This window comes from Dendrobates tinctorius, unplaced genomic scaffold (genome assembly GCF_039654945.1).
Source record: "Dendrobates tinctorius isolate UK_male_01 unplaced genomic scaffold, ASM3965494v1 ptg000082l, whole genome shotgun sequence".
NCBI classification, from domain to species: Eukaryota; Metazoa; Chordata; class Amphibia; order Anura; family Dendrobatidae; genus Dendrobates; species Dendrobates tinctorius.
The window spans coordinates 16,136,231-16,160,770 of NW_027361750.1; the positions used below are offsets into that span (position 1 = coordinate 16,136,231).

Consider the following 24,540-nt stretch of genomic DNA (forward strand, 5'->3'; position numbering starts at 1 on the left):
TCCGCTCCAAATTAGGCACTGACCAATCAAAACCTGTATTAAAAAAAAAAAACTTTGAATCTGTTGCAGTAAATAGAAACACTCCTCCAAAAACTCCTAAAAGAAGCTGTTTTTAGTAGAAAATTCATCATTTATGACCGACTCAAAAAATCCTCCTTGTGCATACACCCTTAGCCAACAGCAATATCTCCTGAGACCACCATGGTTGAATGTACTTGAATTATCAGGGGAGTAAGCCACAATAGATTGCCTGATTCCGCTTAAAAGGGCAGGTTTTGCCTACTTTTTTCTTCTATATTTTTGAGTGTGGCCTTAAACGAAGTGATCAAATGATTGCATCGTTTTAAAACCACAAACACAGGTAGCTCTATCACCTCCATCCCCTGCGTCCTGGGCCGACTCTCCGCCTCTGTGTTGGTTATAGTGGTCGCCTGATGACTGGCTGCAGCAGTGATGTGCGCGCTGTAATCGTCAGCAGAGCCGCTGTAATCGTCAGCAGAGCCGCTGCGATCAATGATTGACTGCAGCCGTGGCTTGCGATGCAGTTCTGACTTCACCGCTGCAGGCAGTCCATAGAGAGTGGATCAGTGATGGAGAGCCGACACTGGATTCAGGGAGGGTGAATACTATCTTTTGATGTTTGACAACCATGGAATTGTTTGGGCACTGTTTGTGAGAAAGTAGAAAACCTTCCTTAAGAATATGTGCACGCAACTTCATTAAAGAGGACCTTTCACTAGATTTTTTTTATGCTGAACTGGACATACGATGGAATAGTGGCTGGAGAGTGGAATAAAACTTTATTTTTTTTTTAACTTATTAAACTAATTTTTCTTTATTGTCTCCATTTTGGCTCCTATTTCCTGAACACACCCTGAAGATTTGCTCACCTTCGGAGGGTTAGATTTAGTAACTTTTTTTTTCCCCTTTGTGAATACTAGTGGTTGCATTTAGTTTTGCTTATGGGAATGTGGACTGTGTTGGGGTGATTTATGCTCGATTTCCAAACCGATTGGAATATGCACATTTAGTAATTGGGAGTGAATTAACCACTTAAGCCCCCAACAACGCACCCCCCCCATATCCCATATACAATATCGATGGATGTCTGCTTTCTCTTCCGGCTACTCTGGAGTGATCGGCAAAGCTAGCCGCTACCAGACTCCTCTCTCTCATCGGGAACAAAAGGATTGCAGTCTGAAATTGGATATGGTGGATCCATCTTTCCACTGAAATAATCTGTGGAGGGAAGATTCGGATGCCCCCATACACATTAGCCTGTCATCCGAGCCAGGGCTGTGGAGTCGGTAAGCCAAACCTTCGACTCCGACTCCTCAATTTCCATGACACCGACTGGGCTCCGACTCCACAGCCCTGATATTGGCGTGTTTCACCGATGTTAGCCCAATGTCTAGGGGGGCTTTTAGAGTATCATCCACATCACATGGTGATAAGGAGGATATGGATAGCTTCTGCTCGGATAATAGATTTTAGGTTCTGACAATTCCCATACAGTATGGAACCAGGGCTGCAAAAACCAAAGGCGTTGGGGAATAAATGACCTTCATTTTTATACCTTCTGTCTAGAAGGGCTACCTAAAAGGTCCTCCTGCCTCAGATAAGCTGTTAGTTGAGCAGCCGGCACATGGCCCCTTATCGCTGCCGTGGGTGGATGCCAGCGTTGCCCTTATAAGACCCTGTTATTGGAGAAGCGGGGGGCCGTCCGTGCTTCCGGTGATTGCGCGTCTTGGTTGGGGCTATATACTATTACATATTAGTGAATCCTGAGACCTGACCTGTAACATTACCCCGGCGCACGCCCAGTGCCAGGCTGCCGCATCCTCCGGCTGTAGAGACCCAGCAGAGGCAGAACGGTGGAAGGAATAAACCCAGAAATGAGGAAAGTGTGGAATGATCTCCCTTTATTTTTGTATTGATTTTTCATGAGAAGTAAAACATCTGTAGCTTCTGTTTCATAGTAAAAGGATTCTGAAGGTTTCTTTATGGAGGAAAGTAATTTCCCAGCCTGCAGAATTCCTGCTAGCTGAAACGACTGCCAGATTAAAGGGACACTAAGCCGTTTATTAATAACGCTGCTTGGTGATGAAATGAAAAAGCAACTCTGTAATATACATGAGCATTTATCATTTTCCTGCTCGTCATAGGCCCTTAGCAGGGGAATTCAAGATCTAAGATCCACCGGTATGCCCCTGATGCTCCCTGCAGGCCTTCTGTCCCGTATACCCTTCATTGCTGCTGCAGCCAATCACTAACGTCAGCTGTGTACATAATGAGACATCTGAGGCCAGTGATTGGCTGCAGCAGTCACGTTGGGTATATGGGACACGATAAATGGAAGACCAACTGGTAGCATCGGAGTGTGAGCCCTGGGATGGTGGGTAATAAAAGGGCAAGTATTTTAGGTGCATAGCCTTCTGGGTGCACCATTTTAAAGATCTGACAACCCTTTTAATGTATTTATCATTTTATTTTCTATATACATACCATAGCCTGCAAACATTCATAGGGAAGAAATTCCAAATTCTATAAATCCCAAATGTTAGGACATTTATAAAACTCTTTTCCAGCAAAATATATAGCCAGATGTAATTTAGTTATTAATATAGTCCCATTAGTTCAGGTTCCCCTTTCCTCTGCTAGCCGCTGCATTCAGGGTCACAGAAGAGCGCCAGCTCATCTATTCAATTGGCATCCGGCCGATACACGTAGAGACCAGCCTGTCTCCTCGTCAGTCCCTCTAGAATCCTGCAGGTAAGTGACCTGTGTGACCATGATGTCCTAACCTCAGAATAGAACCGCTGGGGGGCCCTGAGTAATTGCCCAGTTTGCCGCCCCCTAATGCCGGTCCTGACTGTAACGGTGGCTTATTTTTGGTGTAGGGCTTATATTTTAAGCATACTCCAAAAATCTTGGGAATACATGCAGCCTCACACTCCGGTCCTGAGTGCCGGCGGCTGTGCCGGGTATTGATGTGAGAGACTCACGCTGCACATGCAAGTGTGAAACCAGCCTAAGGCTTAATTTCGTGAAAACATAGTAATTCTATATTTGTAAGTTATATAATTTCATATTTAAAGATACAATGGTTAAAGTTTTTCTTTTCCACTGAATAACCTAAAGCTCCAAAATTATATTGAACTGCCCTGTTTATAATAATCTTCTTTATTTTTTATATAGCGCTAACATATTCCGCAGCGCTTTACAGTTTGCACACATTATCATCACTGTCCCCGATGGGGCTCACAATCTAAATTCCCTATCAGGATGTCTTTGGAATGTGGGAGGAAACCGGAGAACCCAGAGGAAACCCATGTACCCTTACAGCTGTTGTCCTTGGTGGGATTCGAACCCAGAACTCCAGTGCTGCAAGGCTGCAGTGCTAACCACTGAGCCACCGTACTAGCCCATATAAATATGGGAAAGCCAAACCCATTTAATGGACCGTCGTGAACTATAGTCCCATGAAAGCGTCATTGGGACGTAAGATGTACCTTTAAGGATGGTTTCTTCCCGAGTCTGTGCTACATTTACTACTATATGAATACAATATATCACCTCTGTGAGGTTTATAGGCTGGTAAATGTTATATTTAGTACAATAAAAAATATCAAAGGAAGCGCTCCATAGTGTAATACCAAAAGGGCGAGCTGGGGCGATGCTCACACTGGCTGGTTGTGCACAGGTCGGGCACAAGACCAAGTTTCATCCAGAAAAGTGGGACCATTCTTTTTTTCTCCCATTATCCGTGTGTAATCCATATTTTTACAGTCGCAATTATTAATCGATTACACGAGAGCTTACAGCTTCCTATGGTACAAAATTGTAATGCATTCGTAAATATCGGATGCCATACTGTGGCATCTGATTATTTGTTTTGTCCTCGCACCCATGGGTTTGAATTGGGTGTGTCTCATCCGATTTCAGGGTCAAATCGCAGCATGACAGATTTTTTTTTTTTTTTTTTTTCAGACAATCTGACTGTGAAAAAAATTGCATCTGCACCGTGCCGTTGAAAAACATGGGGTCAGTGTGCTATCCGATACCAAAAAAAAAAAAAATGTGCTAGCACTCGTCTGATTTATACTCTTGTGTGCACAAGCCCTTAGGGTACAGATACACTTAGCGATGCCCCAGCGATCGCGACAACGATATGGATCGCTGGTGCATCGCTAAGTGATCGCTAGTGAGCTGCCACACAGGCAGATCTCACCAGCGACATAGCAGCGGTCGGGGGTCGCTACTGTTTGTCAGACGCGGCGATCCTGACGTCCTCCCGCCCGCATCCACTCGTCGGCGCCACAGGAAGCCCAGCAGGAAGCGCCAGGCGAGAATTGGTCCAAGACGTTCTTGCGAGATCAGCGTTAATTAGCGGGGGAGTCGGTCAGAGGTAAGTATCACATGTAGCGATATCGCTAGCAATATCGCTGCTGCGTCACAAAATCAGTGACGTTACAGCGATATTGATAGCGATATCGCTATGTGTAACGGGCCCTTTAAGCTGGATAATCTAATCTCCACCTGTAGAACCAACCAAGTGTGAGTTTGCTGCGAAGTGTAAGAAAAAAAGAAGAAACTGGATTAGAATGAGCGCTGCAAGTAGGTGTGACCAGCGCCACGAATAGGTGTGACCATCGGCGCAAGTAGGTAGTGTAGTAGTTACTTCTTTTTTAGCTAAAACTTTTTCTTTAGTTTTTAAGATTTCCACAATGCTGACCCTTAATGGGAAACTTACGGTAATAATCTAATAATATTATTATTGTTGTTGTTAATAATATAATTTTCCTGTGTTGGTTGTTCGGCGTAAGAAATGCAGTCGTGTTGGGAAACATCCCCCGATACCTGTTTCTTTGGTCAATTGAATACCCTTAGGCTATGTTCCTAATGAATGGGAGAAAAACACAAGTAGTAATGCGGCACAATAACATGCGTATTACACGTTTTCCTGCCAGCACCCTGATTTTTGGTTTACAAAACACTCCGCAAAAACTTGTGAACATGGATGGCATAGCATCACATTCTGAGCAGGGACCACCACATACCAGACTGTGTGTTAGGGACGGCGGAACGCACTAAATATAAATAATAGGAAGTGCGTTAGCCACCCGGGGTCCACTGTGCAGTAGATGTAACAACCGCTGCTGAGTAATGGCAGACTCGCTATATGGTGGTACACTGCGCTCGGGTTAAACGTCACCCGAGGTGCGCAGAGCGGACTCTGTTAAACTCAGAGGCGCTTTAGTACAAATAAAGCATAAACGCCGAGCCTGTTAGCTTCACAGGTCTCAGCTGGCGTGCACACACGGTATATGGTCACAGGACACGGCCCAAGGCAGAGGTCGGTGTCCGGCTTGACCTACTGTGCGTGCGGCGTCGCTACCGCGGACGCCAGTAAGTGCTGCTAACTGCAGCGCGGCAGTAACTACTGCCACTGTACGACAGTGCCGTGAGGCATCACACTATTGGACGCTAGTGTAGCGGTGCGGTATGCACTGTGGCGCATGGCCCGCCACTGACCGGCGCTGACTACAGCGCTAATTCCCTATCCACATGCGTAATATCAGAGGGAAGGGGTTTCATAATGAGTCAGTCACCAGAATCATACATCCGTCACCATTCACACATAGCAAGTATAGTTTATACTAGCGCATGGCCGAGCAGCCATGCGGGCCTTTTATAGCCATGCGCTTCCGGGACCTTCCAGACCTCTGAGATGGGCCAATCAGATCAGGACAAGGACCTGAGCACGTGACCCCCGATCTCCACTAGGAGATCGTCCTGTGGGCATGCCCAGTAGAGCGGCGAGATGACTTAGCCTCTGGAGTGGTTTCCTGCAAAGCAGGTTGCCCTACCATTGCTGGTCCAGAGGTGGCAGCAACATCCAGACCCAGAGAGCTGGTCTGAGCAGGGCGCCTGGATCGCCGAAATTGCTGTGCAGGTCTCTGAGCGGTCGGAAAGGAATGGGAGACCGCTGGATGTATGGCTCTGGATTCCTGCTGTGCAGCTGCAGGAATCCGACGCCTAACACTGTGTTTTGGGCTAAGGAGTTTGGGTCAGGAGATCCTCAGACAGTGCGTACTCAGACCGTGAAACAGGTGCGAGCAAACTACCCAAGGACGAATTCAGATGTTCGTAAAACATGGTTTGTGTACCAGGGCTGTGGAGTCGGAGTTAGTTTTGGTTGGAGTCGGTAGAAATGTACCGACTCCGACTCCAGCTTTAAAAAAAATGTATTAATATTTCATACTTGAACTTTCATATGAATTTTGTAAATGTTGCTCAAATATATATGTTCTATCAAACTATGAACAACAGTGATAAGCAGTTCTGCTGGAGATAGACATTTCTTACTTCTTGTGTGTCACTGTTCTCCACTGCCCTTATCTAATCTTATACTTGGTTAACCTCATGCTGCCCCAACCCCCCTACTTACAATGTATGAAACTGAAAGAGAAAATGTGTTGCAAATTCTTAGTAGTAAAGCTCCTCCTCTAGACTAGATGATACTAGGTGTGCGTCTTCCAAGCATCTCACAGCTGCCTGCTACTCAGAAGAGGAAGACTGTAAGAAGTATTATCCTTTCAACAAACTTTGCATCAGTTAACTGTGAGTACATGAGGAATACTAACAGTATTACTGACCACTATATCAGTTGTACGACCTGGCAATAATTTTGTACAATTGTTTTTAGGAAAAACAATTGTCATTTGGATTGTGAATGCAGAATTAAAAACCTGAGAATGTCAAAGAAGCATCACATTAAATCAGCTGTATTTGAATATTTCACCATCACTCAAGATAGAAAACATTGTCTGTCAGTGTATGACAAATGATCCAGACGAAAACAAATGCTGTGAAGCCAAGATGAGTGCATATTCAGGCAAAGATAAAAATGCTCCTACCAGAGCTTCTAATCTAAAGAGACATTTACAGCGCTTTCATCCAGAAGTACTGAAAGCAGTGGATGAGAGAGACTGCATCCAAACCAATGAACCAGTGCCCAGCTCTTCCAGCCAAACAAAGGAGCAGAGAACTTTGCAGCCATCAGTTGCAAGATATTTTGTCAGTGACAAAGTTACTGTGACAATGACAGTAGATACATTTAAAAAACAGATCATAGAGCTTGTTGTAAAGGATAGTGTGCCTATTTCATTATTTTCACGACCAGCTTTTATGTGTCTGAATGGGGAAATGGCCCGCAAGCTTGGTGTTTCTCTGGAGAGAGAGAGTATTAGAAAATTAGTAATCGAAGAAGCTTTTAAACAAAAGGAAGAACTTAAAAAAACTCTCAAGGGACGCTTTCTGTTTCTTAAAATGGATGCCTGCACACATCAGAGTGAACTATTTTGCCATCAATGTCCGATTTGTTTGTGACAAAAATGAAAGTTACCAAGACATTGGCAGTAAAAGACACCAAAGCTCATCACACCAGTGAGTTTCTCCAGGTCTTGGTGGAAAAGGTTCTGCAAGACTATGAACTTAAAAAAGAGCAAGTTCTTTCTGTCGTAACTGACAATGCTTCAAATATGATAAGTACTAATAAGCTAATGAATGAGAGTAATGATGGTGACCAGCAGCTAGAAGAACATTCTGGGTCCACAGACACAGAAATGTTTGAAATAGAGGAACACAGTATTGTAACTGAGGAGCAAACTGAAGTTGCTTCAGATGAACAGCAACATGATAGTTTAGATGATCTTGTTGAAACTGTGTCAATATGTTCTTTCATTCATCACATGCGCTGTGTTGTGCATACGCTACAGCTGGCTATAAGAGACAGTCTGCAGGAAGGACATGCTGCTGCACTGATTGGCAAGGTGAGAAAATTGGCTACTGTTGCCAGAACCCCTAAAGTTGACTCAATTTTGAAGAGACGTGCTGGAAAAGGGGCAATTATTGATCAAGCCACACGATGGGGCAGTACTTACTTAATGATTCAGAGCTTGGTTGAACTGAAAACCTTTCTTGTAGACATGGCTAACTCTCAACTGACGCTAAATGAAAGTCAGTGGAATCAGGTGACTGAGCTGGAAAAATTGCTAGAGCACCCATTTACAGTGACTAAAAAATTACAAGCAGAGGACTTAACTCCAGGTATTTTCTTAAAGGAGTGGAAGAACCTGATGTTTCGCCTGTCCCAAAGAGGAGGGTTAATTGCAAGTGGCATTGCTACATCAATGAAACGGAGAGAGGAGCTACTATTACAAAATAACATTCTTTTGGCAGCTGTTTATGTAGACCCAATGCATCGGATTCTTCTAGATGATCAACAGCTAAGTAAAGGAAAAGAAGCTCTGTTTGAAATAGCAGTAAGGATGAAAGGTTTGCAGAACAGTCAGGAGGAACAAGAAGAATTTGGTCGTCCTGCCACATCTTCACCCTCATCATCAACTGATGAAGAATTTATTTTCGAAAAATATTTGGATCACAAGGACCGTGCAAAGCGTTCCCGCATAGAAGAAGAGTCATCCCCATCAAGGAACACAGCCAGTACATTTCAGCAGAATTTTTCATGTGCACTAAAAGAAATTGAGAAATTTGACCGTTCATCAAAAATAACAGTGCAACAAGCTATTCCTCTGTATCCTGACATTGTCAGAGATGTTGCCCGAGTGGTTACTGCTTTGCCACCAACACAAGTTAGTGTAGAGAGGTTGTTCTCTGCTCTCAAAATAATTAGATCAGATTTGAGGGCATCCATGAAGGAGGATCTGACAGAGGCAATACTTTTTCTGAGGACAAATTTATAGATTTCTTCTTATTAACTGTAAAAAAGTGTTTATTGCATATTTACTTACAGTTTAGAAAAGTTATTTGCTATATTCTAATTGTATTCTAATAAATGTAGTTTTTGCTCTAAGTGGTCTGATTACTTATATGATGGTGAGAAACTGAATAAGCACGATGTTTAATATTTTACAACAGTAAATTTGTTATGAATTGGCCATTTATGAAGGAGTCGGAGCCTGATAAAATCCAGGAGTCGGAGTCGCAACTGTGGCTTACCGACTCCACAGCCCTGTTGTGTACGGACCTTGAAGTACAGACTGGTCACGAGTCTCCCAACCTGAACCCAACTGCATTGTTTAGGCCTATGAAGCTGTCAAGTTCTGGTCTGAAGACTCGTGGCGAGTCCAAGCATTGCGATCCTTAAACAGACTATGCTTCCTGGAATGAGGTCTAAGTTGTGTTATTAACAATTATTACAGTTGTCCAACCCTTCGTGATCCCGTTTTAATAATGCCTGGATCCATTACTGGCATTTGTACTTCCAGTTCGCTGCCGTCAGGCACGTGACCTGTAATTGGTTTAGTGGTCACATGCCCATTTGAACCCAGCAAAGTACAGAGATCGGCATGGGATCGGTAACTAGTGTCTTTATTTTCCCCGAGGCTGAACCGCTTTACATTCTGCCTTTGCTTTTACATACATCTGTCTTTGTTGAATATGCATGTAATGATCACTATTATGGGTGGTTTTAATTTTTTTTTTTGTCTTCAGACATTTGTCAGATATGTGAGACCTTGATGGATTACCACATGGCTTACATAACAAAGTCCTATGCTGTAAGGTTCTCGCATTCCTCCTAAAATAACTTTTGAATAACTCACACTCTGCATGCAAATGACGGCTCAAGTGTCAGCTGGGCGTATTCTGGTGACCAAGTGTCCTGATCATTCTGGTTCTTTGACAGGTATGATACTTCATATGGCTGTTAAGAAGCACTTTCAGCTTGGTGTCTTGTGCATCTATAATCATTGGGTTTCTCTGACACCTCTCACTTTTGCAGTTGGAGATGGAAGGGTGCCTCCCCGGATGTGCACAACAGCTGTCAAATTTTGTGCACTAAACCTATTCTAATGAGTAGGACAGATGCACAATACCACAGACTGCACACACCCTGGCCGACATTCCACCTCCCAAAGAAAAATATATCCTTAGAATAGGTCATCCATATCAGATTGTTGGGGGTTTGCTACCCGGCATCAGCTATTTTGAAGCTCCGGCAGTTGTATATAAACATTGTGCAGAGCCAATACTCATCTTGGGTTCTGTAGCTCAGCTCCCATTCACATCAGTCTCCTTTGAAATGTGATGCTGGAGAAGGAAGCTATCCATACCATGGATGGCAAGAAGAACAAGCAAATCAATTTTGGAACAAATCAAGCCAGACATGTCACTCAAAGCAAAGGATTACCAAGCTACGGCTTGCCTACTTTGCTCTTTTCGTATGATGTGTCCAATCACTGGAGAAGGACATCGTGGCCGGAAGAATAGAAGGAACAAGTCGAAGAGGAAGACCAGCAATCGGATGTCTTCACACACTCAAGATAACGTCGGAGAAGGCCCTGGTGGACCTAGCAAGGCTTGCACAAGATCGATCTTCCTACAGAGCGTTCATCCATCAAATTGCCATGGCTCGAGATTAAGCTGAAGGCCATTAATAGTACTACTACTAATAATAATCTGAGCTGCAGCACATGAGAATCGCACTACACGGTGCACGGAGCTGTGCTGTTCCAGCGTTGAGGTTATATCCAGCTGGCACAGTAAAACACTTCGCTGGGGCAGCCAGGTATCAAACCCCCACCAATTTCATATTGATGACCCTAGTTATGGACATCCAGTTTTAAACCAGAGCCAGAACAACTATATCTGCTGCATTGGTTGAAATCTTGAAGTCTGACTGTATTTCTATTTCTTTCATTGTTGATTGATTGTTTAGACTGGCAAAAGAAAATGCCAGCGGAGCATTTATTTCTGGGCAGATTCTGTAATGGCTGCTGCTTAATTGATGCTCTTCCACAGTAAATGGATTGCTGGCTGTATGTGGTCTGGAGCCAGCTGTACTGCAGCCCGCTCTAATTCTCTCTCCAAATAGTTATGGATTATATGGTGCAGAGCTGATTGAGCCGGTCTGTCATAGTCTGCTGCAAGGTATGTACACAACAGTGGCGAGCTCTCGCTTGATGTCGCCGTCTCCTAAGACTTCGCCTCTTTCTGTGGCTATGAAGGAGTTAAGGCTTGTTCCATAACCCAGGATTTCCATATGAGTGCCTGCAAGAGTTTGGCTTTGGAAGGCAGGACTAATAATAGATATTCAGCAGCTTCGCTGGGCAGGTCTAGTTTCGGAATCCAGCTGACTTAACTGTGCAGAGCCATTCCACCCCTGCTGGATGGGGGACACTGGATCTCTTCTTGGGTATTATCGGTCAGAAGAAGCAGAGTGATTTTCTGGAACCATTATTTTGCTGATGTTCGTGGGTGAGGAGTGCTGACAGCATGATGGAGGATACAGGTACTATAAATCTATAACATATAGGTGTTTAGGTTAAAAACCAGGCTTGGAGTAAGAGAACTCCAGTCAGTTATGTTGTGCACTGTGTAGTCCATCAAACTGGCTTTGGTGATATTAATTTTTGTATGCTAACGAGGATCAGATTGTTAGTTACAATAATCTTCTCGGAAGTCCATGAGTCTATAGGTTAAAGATTTTGGTGGCCGGTGGCAGTCTATGGGCCCCCCACTCTTCTCCAGACACACAAGCCACAACTGTTTTAGTTCATTTGAATATCTCCTATTGCTTTCTTGTTTTTACATGAGGGTACAGGTCGAGCCTTGGGGCACATTCCTATGCATAGCTCGTGCTCCACGTGGAAGGATCTCCATAACTTACCCGTCTGGATGGTGTCGTCTTCTCTTTGGGTCTTTAGATTGAATCCTCAGTTCTACTAATCAAAGACTTTAATAACTAGTTGATTTTGATGATTATCTTCTCGATCTATATTGCATCATCCTTGTTTTGTTTTGTTTTTTTTAATGGGACTAGGAAGAAAATTAAAATTAGAACTGCATCTTCTGATGTTACATTTGCTGGCAGATTGGCTGCTTATGTCAAAATAGCATCATGAAAGGAGAGCGTTCTCCAACAGTCAGCAAAATACACTGCGCCGAAACAATTCTTTTTAAAGTCAAGGGTCGAAGAAATAAAAAAACCTGATCTTTTTATGTCTTTGCTTACTGGCTGGCACGTTTTTGTAAGAAGTTTAATAATTTTAACTCAATAGTGATACTTTATCCAGATACGTTTGTCACGTCTTTGGTCGGCATCATCGTAATAAGCAAATGTAAGTCAAGGGGTTGTTGTCACATGAACAAAGTACATTTTATTGGATAGATCTTTAAATAATAATAAGTTCCACTATTAGGTGAGTTAAAAAAATATTCCTGTGCTGAGATAAACAGATACATGTGCCCCTGCTGTGCCTGACCATGCACTTCAATACATGATCAATATACACCACAGCTTCTGGCCAGGGTAGGAAGCACAAGTCACTTAAAGGGAATCTATCGCCCTATTTTTCGCCTATCAGCTGCCAGCACCGCCATCAGGGGCTTATCTACAGCATTCTGTAATGCTGTAGATAAGCCCCCAATGTACCCTGAAAGAGAAGAAAAATGAGTTAGATTAAACTCACCCAGGGGCGGTCCGGGCCCGGAGGGGGTCGGGGTCCGGTCCGTCGCCTCCCAGCAGATAGGCGAAAAATAGGGTGACAGATTCCCTTTAAAAGTGAGTCTATAGGCTAAACAGGGGCTTACAGCTGCTGCTTTTTGAGGTAACCCCTTTCCTTCCCTGTTTTATCACAGGAGCCGGTGTTTTTGCTACGTTTCCAGATCTGTCAGCTCATCCTAAATCAAGTCAGAACCAGCAGCCATTGAGCTTATGATATCATTTATGATGAGCTCAGAAGGCTGGCATTGCAGCAGAAACGCTCGCTCCTGTGATAAAACGGGAAGGGAAATGCTGTATGTTACCTGAGAAAGAAACAGCTGCGAGCCCCTTCTGTTTCATCTGTATACTCACTTATCACTCCTAGCCAGGGGAAGGCATATGCCTAAATATCCATTAAGTGTTGCTCCTAAATGTGTCAATTTTTGAAGCTACTCTCTTGTCAACATGCTACAAATATTTGCAAATGGCACAAATGTCCTTTTTAGTGTGATATACTTACGAAGATTTAAGGCTTGATTTTTTTTTTTTTATATTGCTAATACAATGCAATAGTTTCATTTTTGTCTCTTACGGTTGGTTGGTGTAATGAACTATTTCCATATTGTGATAACCAACCTATATGATGAAAAATTAGATGGGATTGGGTTTTTTCTGTTTTTGTTCTTCACTTAAGATTAAATGTTTTTGAACTCGCTGTCTGATAAGTAGCCAATCATTAGAAGGCGACATGCCCACAGGGACCGCAGTGTATGCGATTCTCAAAGGTCTCATACACACACTACAAAGCATGTCGTGAGCAGGTAAATTTATGCAGCGGATGTTACTGGGGGTTTCGCACTTTGCTGTGTGAATGGTGACATATTGCAGCTGAAATGCCACATGGGAATGTATACACATAGGAAATATACATATTTTTCACTGGTGAAGTGAAATGTCCTGAAATTTACAGCATGAAGCGGATATCCTCATTGAGATTGCACCCTTTGTAATTCTTGCATGACCGCGGTGCCAGCTCATTGTATATCTGCGTTCGTGACTGTGAGGAGAGAAGGATTGGGTGGATGAAGTGTAACAGGCTTCCTTCTTTATTACAAAGAAAATTAAGCCGCCGATCCAGGCATTGTCTTACAGCAACTATTACTCTATCGTGAGCCGCCAAGTGTTCATGTGTCTAGGGGGAGTCTGGAGGAACTGTCTCCTTTATGGCCATCACTATAAAAAAAAAAATAAACTGCGTGCACAGTTCCTAAGTGCAAATATAAGTTTTGGCACCTTTTTTTGTTGAAAATGGCATTCACTGAGTTCAAGACTTTTTGTTTCGCTCCTTTTTAAGTCTGTAGAGAGCTTACTCTGGAGATTTTCATTTCGAGGAGTATATACACTGCTCAAAAAAATAAAGGGAACACTTAGGGTATGTGCACACGTTGCGGATTGTGCTGCGGATTTTTCCGTACGGATTTGGCTAAATTCGCAGGTCAAAACCTGCAGTATGTGCACTGTTATTCATTTTCCATTGACTTTAAAGGTACTGTACAATGCAGCAGAATCTGTTGCGGATCCGCAGGGCCAAATCCGCTGCGGATCGGCAGCAGAATCTGCAATGCGTGCGCACACCCTAAAACAACAGAATATAACTCCAAGTAAATCATAATTCTGTGAAATCAAACTGTGCACTTAGGAAGCAACACTGATTGACAATCAATCTCACATGCTGTTGTGCAAATGGAATAGACAACAGATGGAAATTATTGGCAATTATCAAGACACCCTCAATAAAGGAGTTGTTCTGCAGGTGGGGACCACAGACCACATCTCAGTACCAGTGCTTTCTGGCTGATGTTTTGGTCACTTTTGAATGTTGGTTGTGCTTTCACACTCGTGGTAGCATAAGGTGGACTCTATAACCCACACAAGTGGCTCAGGTATTGCAGCTCATCCAGAATGGCACATCAATGCGAGCTGTGGCAAGAAGGTTTGCTGAGTCTGTCAGCGTAGTGTCCAGAGGCTGGAGGTGCTACCAGGAGACAGGCCAGTACACCAGGAGATGTGGAGGGGGCCGTAGGAGGGCAACAACCCAGCAGCAGGACCACTACCTCAGGCTTTGTGCAAGGAGGAACAGGAGGGGAGTGTATGGTTGGTGGGCCGGGCTGGGGGGTGGTTCCTCTGTATACCGCGCCGTAACGTACAGACACAAGCTGGAGGCAAGTTTCGGGTGCAACAGGTCCAAGTTTATTCTTTCTCTTGCCGTCCGCCAGACTGCTTCACAGCTCTCCGGTTACAGAACACATTGTGACACCGTGCTTTCTCCATGGACGTATATATACGTACTGTCCCCTCTACACTCAGTGACGCTCCGTCACTGTGGCTGTCTTAGGCCTATACACCAACAGTAATTTCACCGGTCAAACGTCGTTCCAATACGGTGTCCCACACCCAGAGCCTCGTCTATACTGCGGTACCTCGTGTCAGGACTTCTCAGTCCCCTGGTTAGGTTTTCCTCACAGTGCACCAACTGTCAGTCTTCTTGCCACTTGAGCTCCCCCTGGGGACTGGGACTTTCTGGAACCCTCCTGTCAAATTTATAGCTTTCCCGGTTCCCTGTAACCCCGCCCCCCCATGACCAACGGTTTCTTAGCCCTAAGCTGATGTCAAGTCCTATGCTCACACTCCTCCCTGCCCTCTAATGGTCAACTCAAGGTACTGCACGTCACCTACACTTTCCTAGCTGTTTTCCCTTCTGAAATCTAACCAGTCAGTCCGTCCGTCAGGTCACCTTCCCTACAGGAGCACTGCCAGAGCCCTGCAAAATGACCTCCAGCAGGCCACAAATGTGCATGTGTCTGCACAAACGGTTAGAAACCGACTCTGTGAGTATGGTCTGAGTGCCCGACGTCCACAGATGGGGGTTGGACTCACAGCCCAACACCGTGTGGCCCTCCAAAGAAATGCCACCCCACACCATTACTGACCCACTGCCAAACCGGTCATGCTGAAGGATGTTGCAGGCAGCCGATCGCTTTCCACGGTTTCTCCAGACTCTGTCATGTCTGTCGCATGTGCTCAGTGTGAACCTGCTTTCATCTGTGAAGAGCACAGGGCGCCAGTGGCGAACTTGCCAATCCTGGTGTTCTGTGGCAAATGCCAAGCGTCCTGCACGGTGTTGGGCTGTGAGCACAACCCCCAATTTACTTATATTCTGTTGCTTAAGGGTTCCCTTTATTTTTTTGAGCAGTGTAGTTTTTGCAGTAGAAGGCAACTAATTGTCTTTTTTTATGGATTCTTAAAGCAGGATAATGTAGAGACAGAGGCCCTGATTCCTGCAATGTATCACTAATTAGGGTCTACAGAACCGATCGCCATTATGCAGGTATTGTCTATCCAAACTGTAGAGCGATAGAGGTGACACGTCATCTATCCATCTTCAGACAGTCGTACTAAGTGTTTGGGGTTTGTATTACAGATGCACCATCTGGACCCCTGTATAACATTCTACGTAGATGTTTGAGGGAATCTGTAAAACCACTTGAGATCAAGACATTGCACCCGTAATATACTCCCCGGAAGCATGATCATATACTATGGCTGCTTAAAATGGGTGGCCTTAAACTTTTCTAATTTAAGAGAAACCTGGCCAGTTGATGTCAGTGGTAAAGAGTCACTCATGCTATCATCTTGGTTTCATTGGCAGCCATAACCTCAGTCCATCAGGTAGAGATGCAACGACTGCAGAGCAGATAATTCTGTGTTTTTTGTTTGCTTTGTTTTTTTGTTTTTTTTTTTAGCTCAACTTCTTGTTTACCACTAATTCAGACAGACATTTGTGAAAGAAAACCATTCCTGTCATTCTGAGTTTGGAGAGCTGCGTTTCTGTCTCCTTTGATTAAAGGGTTGGTCCGAAAGCTACAATTTATATAATCCTAAATGCCTATCTATTGTCATAATCTTTCAAGACTTTTCTAATATACTTTAATTAAAAGTTTCTCTCACTACACAAACTGCTTTATTTTTATTTTATACTACTTCCTCTTTGACACTTTATTTCAGACTCCCATAACGTCACTTGTGGCGGCGGCGCTGGTCTCTGCTTTTCCAGCACACCGAGTATTCTTACAACATGCACTGACAGTGCACTCTCTTGTTGGCTTGTTCCTTTTGATCTGAGCGAGCACACTGTTACTGTGCATATTGTACTGATGCGGGCGCAGTCAAACAGGGACTAGCCCAGACCCTGAAACAGACGTCACTGACACCCCCTGGTTTCGACTCATTTGACTATCCCAGCATGCACTGGGATTCTCAAACAAAAAATCATCAAAGAGGAAGTGGTAAACAAATAAATACGGCAGTTAGAGTAGTGAAGGAACAATATAACTTTTTAATTTAAAGTATATTAGAATATTAGTGTCAGAGACACCGCACTACACTTGCTCATAGAGCCAGTGCGCGTGTCCTGAGTACATAAGCAGTGCTAAGAGTTACCTGGGGAGCAGGGCAGCAGAGGTGACAAAGCGTGCTTCAACTAATAGTGTCAGAGAAGCCAGAGAACTCAGATTATGGCAAAGCAGAAGTCATGCACGGTACAGACCAGCGAGGTACAGGAGGGATAAACAGATGGGAGGTCAGACAAAGCCAAAGGTCATACACAAGATATCAGTACAGTACCAGGGAGGAGACAGAGCGGATAATCAGGGCCAAGCAGAGATCAAAACCAAACAGACATAGGAGGTACCAGGCGATATCCAGGGAACAGACCGAGTCATACACAGAGAATCAAGCAACCAGAACACAGCACTAACACACTCAGGGGTCACCACACAAATGCCAAGGGCAAAAGTAAAACTGACAGGGATGGGAGCGTCCTGAGGCTATAAGAAGCCTCCCCCCAGAACCAGGGAGAGGCCACAATCATAGCCCCAGGTGTGCAGGTAAGCCTGCATCGGGATCACAACCTTTAACCCCAGAAATGCCAGTCATCAGCACTGGTTCCAAACATTAACCCCACGTGTGCGAGTCAAACCCGCACTGAGATCATGACAGTACCTCCCTCTCAACGGGGGGCCTCTGGACCCCCAGGCTTGCCCGGGTACTTAGCATGGAAAGCCCGTACCAGGCGATCAGCATGCATCAACCGGGCCGGTACCCAGGACCTGTCCTCCGGTCCATACCCCTTCCAATGAACCAGGTACTGTACCCGACCGCCTTACCAACCTGGAATCTACGATATGACCAACCTCGTACTCCACCTGCCCCTCGACCAAAACAGGAGAAGCAGCAGACTCGGAGTCTCCCCGGACTGCTTCAAAAGGTTTCAGTAGAGATTTGTGGAAGACGGTAGGGATCTTGAAAGCAGGGCTGTGGAGTCGGTAAGCCAAACCTGCGACTCCGACTCCGACTCCTCAATTTCCCTTACACAGACTCCGACTCCAACTCCGACTCCACGACTCCGACTCCCACTCCCACACATACAGTGGGGCAAAAAAGTATTTAGTCAGTCAGCAATAGTGCAAGTTCCACCACTTAAAAAGATGAGAGGCGTCTGTAATTTACATCATAGGTAGACCTCAACTATGGGAGACAAACTGAGAAAAAAAAATCCAGAAAATCACATTGTCTGGTTTTTTTTCATTTTATTTGCATATTATGGTGGAAAATAAGTATTTGGTCAGAAACAAAATTTCATCTCAATGCTTTGTGATATATCCTTTGTTGGCAATGACAGAGGTCAAACGTTTTCTGTAAGTCTTCACAAGGTTGCCACACACTGTTGTTGGTATGTTGGCCCATTCCTCCATGCAGATCTCCTCTAGAGCAGTGATGTTTTTGGCTTTTCGCTTGGCAACACGGACTTTCAACTCCCTCCAAAGGTTTTCTATAGGGTTGAGATCTGGAGACTGGCTTGGCCACTCCAGGACCTTGAAATGCTTCTTACGAAGCCACTCCTTCGTTGACCTGGTGGTGTGCTTTGGATCATTGTCATGTTGAAAGACCCAGCCACGTTTCATCATCAATGCCCTTGCTGATGGAAGGAGGTTTGCACTCAAAGTCTCACGATACATGGCCCCATTCATTCTTTCATGTACCCGGATCAGTTGTCCTGGCCCCTTTGCAGAGAAACAGCCCCAAAGCATGATGTTTCCACCACTATGCTTTACAGTAGGTATGGTGTTTGATGGATGCAACTCAGTATTCTTTTTCCTCCAAACACGACAAGTTGTGTTTCTACCAAACAGTTCCAGTTTGGTTTCATCAGACCATAGGACATTCTCCCAAAACTCCTCTGGATCATCCAAATGCTCTCTAGCAAACTTCAGACGGGCCCGGACATGTACAGGCTTAAGCAGTGGGACATGTCTGGCACTGCAGGATCTGAGTCCATGGTGACGTAGTGTGTTACTTATGGTAGGCCTTGTTACATTGGTCCCAGCTCTCTGCAGTTCATTCACTAGGTCCCCCCGCGTGGTTCTGGGATTTTTGCTCACCGTTCTTGTGATCATTCTGACCCCACGGGGTGAGATTTTGCGTGGAGCACCAGATCGAGGGAGATTCTCAGTGGTCTTGTATGTCTTCCATTTTCTAATTATTGCTCCCACAGTTGATTTCTTCACTCCAAGCTGGTTGGCTATTGCAGATTCAGTCTTCCCAGCCTGGTGCAGGGCTACAATTTTGTTTCTGGTGTCCTTTGACAGCTCTTTGGTCTTCACCATAGTGGAGTTTGGAGTCAGACTGTTTGAGGGTGTGCACAGGTGTCTTTTTATATACTGATAACAAGTTTAAACAGGTGCCATTACTACAGGTAATGAGTGGAGGAAAGAGGAGACTCTTATAGAAGAAGTTACAGGTCTGTGAGAGCCAGAAATCTTAATTGCTTGTTTCTGACCAAATACTTATTTTCCACCATAATATGCAAATAAAATGAAAAAAAACCAGACAATGTGATTTTCTGGATTTTTTTTTCTCAGTTTGTCTCCCATAGTTGAGGTCTACCTATGATGTAAATTACAGACGCCTCTCATCTTTTTAAGTGGTGGAACTTGCACTATTGCTGACTGACTAAATACTTTTTTGCCCCACTGTATTGCTTATATTTAAATGAAAAATTTATTGTAGTACAATGTGAACCTCAGACATTTAATCATTTTTATGATCCAATAATCAAGATATTTAGATAGAACAGAATATATATTGGTGTACTACCCGGTTTTCATTCTTTTTGGTACAGATACGATATGGATAGACAGATATGGATAAATGGATAGAGCAGATTTCTAATCTGCTTTTGCTATTGAAAACTTTATCTATGAGCTCAAAAACCTTTCAGGTGATGCGGTTTTTTAAAAAGATGATCAGCTTTTGCAGCTGAAAAACGTATCCTCAAAAAACACAGGAAAAACGCTGTGTGTGAATGTAGCCTTAGATCAGGAATAGAACCGCCATTTATAGGACATTTCATAACTTTCCCAAACTATGAAAAAATATTCAGCACATCCTGCATTGAATTACTGTACCCAATTTATTATATATTTTAGGAGTCGGAGTCGGTCCATTTTATACCGACTCCAACTCCGACTCCACCAAAATGAGCTACGACTCCGACTCCACGACTCCGACTCCGACTCCACAGCCCTGCTTGAAAGAGGATGGAAGGCACAGCCTATACGCCACTGGATTGATTTTTTTCCACAATCTTGTACGGGCCAATGAATTTGGGTCCTAACTTGGCTGACGGAATCTTTAACTTAATGTTTCGCGTGGAGAGCCAAACTTTCTCTCCCACCCGAAACATGGGACCAGGTGTTCGTTTCCTGTCCGCGAAAAACTTATACCTGCCTTGAGACCTGGATATACGCCGCTGGACTTCTGCCCATGTATCTTTTAACCGCTGAACAGAGTCCTCAGCCCCCGGGCACCCCGAATCCAGACGAGAAAACTCACCAAAATGAGGACTGAACCCATAGTTAATCAAGAAAGGGGACCTACCAGTGGATTGACTCACCCGACTATTGAAGGCAAATTCAGCCAACGGCAGTGCATCGCACCAGTCACTCTGTCTAGCAGAGGTTAGACACCTGAGGATCTGTTCCAGGGACTGGTTAGTGCGCTCCGTCTGCCCATTGCTCTCAGGATGGTATGCAGACGAAAAGGACAGAGACATACCTAATTTTTTGCAGAAAGCACGCCAAAACCTAGCCACAAACTGCACACCACGATCAGACACCACATTCAGGGGTACCCCATGCAACCGGATCACATGCTGCACAAACAACCTGGACAACGTCTCAGCTGACGGTAGTGCGGACAGGGGTACGAAATGAGCCTGCTTAGAAAACCTGTCCACCACTACCCATACCACTGTATTACCCTTAGATGGAGGGAGATTGGTAACAAAATCCATGGATAAGTGAGTCCATGGCCTTTCGGGCACTGCCAAGGGTATCAGCTCCCCTGCCGGCCGGCTATGAGAGCTTTTAGAACGAGCGCAGACCCCACAACCAGCAATGAATTTTTTAATGTCCGAACCAAGGGTAGGCCACCAAAAGATCCTAGCCACCGCCAGACGTGTGGCTGAAATACCAGGGTGAGCACTCAGCTTGGATTCATGGAACTCCTGCAAGAGTTTCAGGCGAAGTTGCTCTGGGACAAACAACTTCCCCTCCGGCTTGGCCGCCGAGGCCTGCGACTGGGCCCCCTGAATCTCCCGTTCCAATTCAGATGAGACCTCTGCTATCACAACCCCAGGGTGAAGAATGGAGGACGGTGGCTCAGGGGGCGACACCGGCTGAAAACTGCGTGATAAGGCGTCAGCCTTGACATTCTTAGACCCTGGACGAAATGTAATTGTAAACTGAAAACGGGAAAAAAAAAGTGACCAACGGGCTTGTCTGGGCGTTAGTCTTTTAGCAGACTCAATGTACGACAAATTTTTGTGATCCGTGATCACCGTAACCGGGTGACTGGCCCCCTCCAAAAAGTGCCTCCATTCTTCAAACACCAATTTGACCGCAAGAAGCTCTCTATTGCCTACGTCGTAATTTCTTTCCGCAGCAGAGAACTTCTTGGAAAAGAAAGCACATGGCCTGAGGTTGGTTAGAGTGGCAGGCCCTTGGGACAACACCGCCCCCACCCCCACCTCAGAGGCGTCCACTTCCACGACGAATGGTTTGGACGGATCTGGCTGCACTAACACAGGAGCAGACATAAAACATTTTTTCAGCGTCGCAAAGGCCTCTTTTGCGAGCGAGGACCAATTTCTCACATCCGCACCTTTGCATGTTAGATCCGTGAGAGGTTTGACCACTTGCGAAAACCCCCGGATAAATTTGCGGTAATAATTGGCGAACCCCAAGAAGCGCTGAAGACCCTTAAGATCTCGGGGTTGCACCTAATCCGCAATGGCCTGCACCTTCTTGGGGTCCATGCGAAAACCCTCACCGGATACAATTAACCCCAAAAAGGACAACTCTTGTACACAGAATACACATTTTTCCAATTTAGCATACAAATGATTTTCTCTCAGCCTTTGGAGCACAGTTCGTACATGTTCCAAATGAGAATACTTGTCGGGGGAATATATCAAAATATCATCTAAGTAGATAACGACAAAACGACCAATGAGATCCGAGAATACCACGTTGATGAAATTCTGAAATATGGCAGGGGCGTTGGTAAGACCAAACGGCATGACTAAATTTTCAAATAGTCCCTCGGTCGTGAGGAACGCGGTTTTCCATTCATCCCCCTCTCGGACCCTTATCAAATTATATGCCCCCCGAAGGTCCAGTTTAGAAAACCACTTTGCCCCTGATAGTTGGTTACATAAATCGGGAATCAACGGAAGGGGGTACGTATTCCGTACAGTAATTTGATTAAGCTCCCGGAAGTCGAGACAGGGACGTAACCCGCCATCTTTTTTCTTTACAAAAAAGAAACCTGCCGCCACAGGTGAGACTGAAGGACGTATGTGTCCTTTGCGCAGACTTTCAGTAATGTACTCCTTCATAGTCAAGCGCTCAGGACCGGACAAATTAAACAGACGGGCTTTGGGTAATTTAGCCCCCGGGACCAGCTCAATAGCGCAGTCAAAGGGTCTATGTGGCGGTAACGTCTCGGCCTCGCTTTCGGAGAATACATCTTCGAAGTCCTTCAGGCATTCCGGAATACCTTCCAGCTCGACAGATGATACAGACACAGATTTAACAGGTTCAACCAGCAGTGCGGATTTATCATACAACTCAAAATCATTAAACCCCCATTGTACAATCTCCCCCGTTTTCCAGTTAATAACTGGGTTATGGTGTTGTAACCAGGGCATGCCCAACACCAACCCTGCAGGTAGATTGTCCAGCACAAAACAACTTATGTTTTCCACATGAGTAGCGCCCACTCTGAGCGAAAACACATCAGACATAAAGCGAATTCCCTCCTTAGTGAGGGGAGATGAGTCAATGGCCATCACCTTGATCGGAACCTTGAGCCTAACTGTCCCTATCTTGCTGTGTGTGACCAATTGGGAGTCAATAAGATTAATAGATGATCCGCAGTCCACGAAGGCTGTAGAGGAAAAAGAACTACCGTCCACAAACAGTTCCACAGGCAGTACTACTTTAGAAAACGAGGAAAATGGTACCTGAGGGTCTGAGCAGCCTCCCCGTTGACTACCCAGACCTAGTCGTTTCCCGCCGACCGGGTTTGAAGACGGGCAATTCGGGCACTCCCTTTTCCAATGTCCCGTTTTACCGCAGTAAAAGCATAACTGCTTGTCCTTCCGGCGTTTCCTCTCCATATCCTTCAGGGAGAGGGCGCCTACATCCATGGGCTCAGGGGCAGTCTCTTTTCCACTGGGGAATAATGGAGTATCCACCTGCATCACCCCTCTGGCCCGCAGCCTGCGGTCCATCCGGACGGCCTGGGTCATTGCGTCCTCGAGAGAGTTAGGTGGGGGATGTAACGCCAAGGCATCCTGCAGCCGCTCGGACAAGCCTCTGCGAAAGAGTCCTCGGAGTGCAGCGTCGCTCCAAGAGACCTCTGCCGCCCAGCGGCGGAACTCAGAACAAAACCACTCAGCTGAGTGTTTCCCCTGACAGACACTCATCACCATGTCCTCTGCCAATCGCACTCGGTCAGGTTCATCATAAATGTGCCCGAGGGCCTCAAAGAATGCGTTCACTGACATACGTTCAGGAGCAGAGGAAGACAGTGAGAAAGCCCATGCTTGCGGAGCCCCCCGAAGTAGGGAAATAATGACCCCCACCCTCTGGAACTCATCCCTGGAGGAGCGGGGCCTTAGAGAAAAAAAAAGCTTGCATCCTTCTCTGAAAGACCTGAACTCCTTTTTATCCCCTGAGAAAAGGTCTGGTAATTTGACCGGAGATTCAGGGGACGCTAATGACACATCCCTACCCCCAGAACCAGAAGCCCCTGCATCGACAGCCCCCTGCACAGTAACCACCAACTGTTGCTGGGTCTGGGCCATCGTGCGTTGTTCCACATTGAGCTTATGGAACATTTGGGTCAGGTGCTTGACCTGATCAGCCAAGGCTTGTATGGGATCCATGAGGATAACACACACTTTTTTTTTTTTTTTCTTCAGAAAAAAAAAACAAAAAACTGAATTGGTCAGTTATAATGTCAGAGACACCGCACTACACTTGCTCATAGAGCCAGTGCACGTGTCCTGAGTACAGAAGCAGTGCTAAGAGTTACCTGGGGAGCAGGGCAGCAGAGGTGACAAAGCGTGCTTCAACTAATAGTGTCAGAGAAGCCAGAGAACTCAGATTATGGCAAAGCAGAAGTCATGCACGGTACAGACCAGCGAGGTACAGGAGGGATAAACAGATGGGAGGTCAGACAAAGCAAAAGGTCATACACAGGATCACAGTACAGTACCAGGGAGGAGACAGAGCGGATAATCAGGGCCAAGCAGAGATCAGAACCAAACAGACATAGGAGGTACCAGGCAGAATCCAAAGCGATATCCAGGGAACAGACCGAGTCATACACAGAGAATCAAG

At 45.2% G+C, this 24,540-nt stretch overlaps 1 protein-coding gene across 10 annotated transcripts in view; it reads left to right on the top strand.

The window, feature by feature from the left end:
* ASPH (aspartate beta-hydroxylase) overlaps window positions 1-24,540 on the top strand; it is a 303,702-nt gene that overhangs the window by 21,508 nt on the left and 257,654 nt on the right. Inside the window, exon 1 of one of the 10 annotated variants that reach the window (XM_073583935.1) lies at window positions 11,132-11,317. The exons of the other annotated variants lie outside the window; for them this stretch is intronic. Coding sequence (XP_073440036.1) covers window positions 11,302-11,317 — 16 coding nt within the window. The 5' untranslated portion in view covers window positions 11,132-11,301. Of the gene's footprint in view, window positions 1-11,131; window positions 11,318-24,540 lie in introns of those variants that run through there. 10 annotated transcript variants of the gene reach the window in all.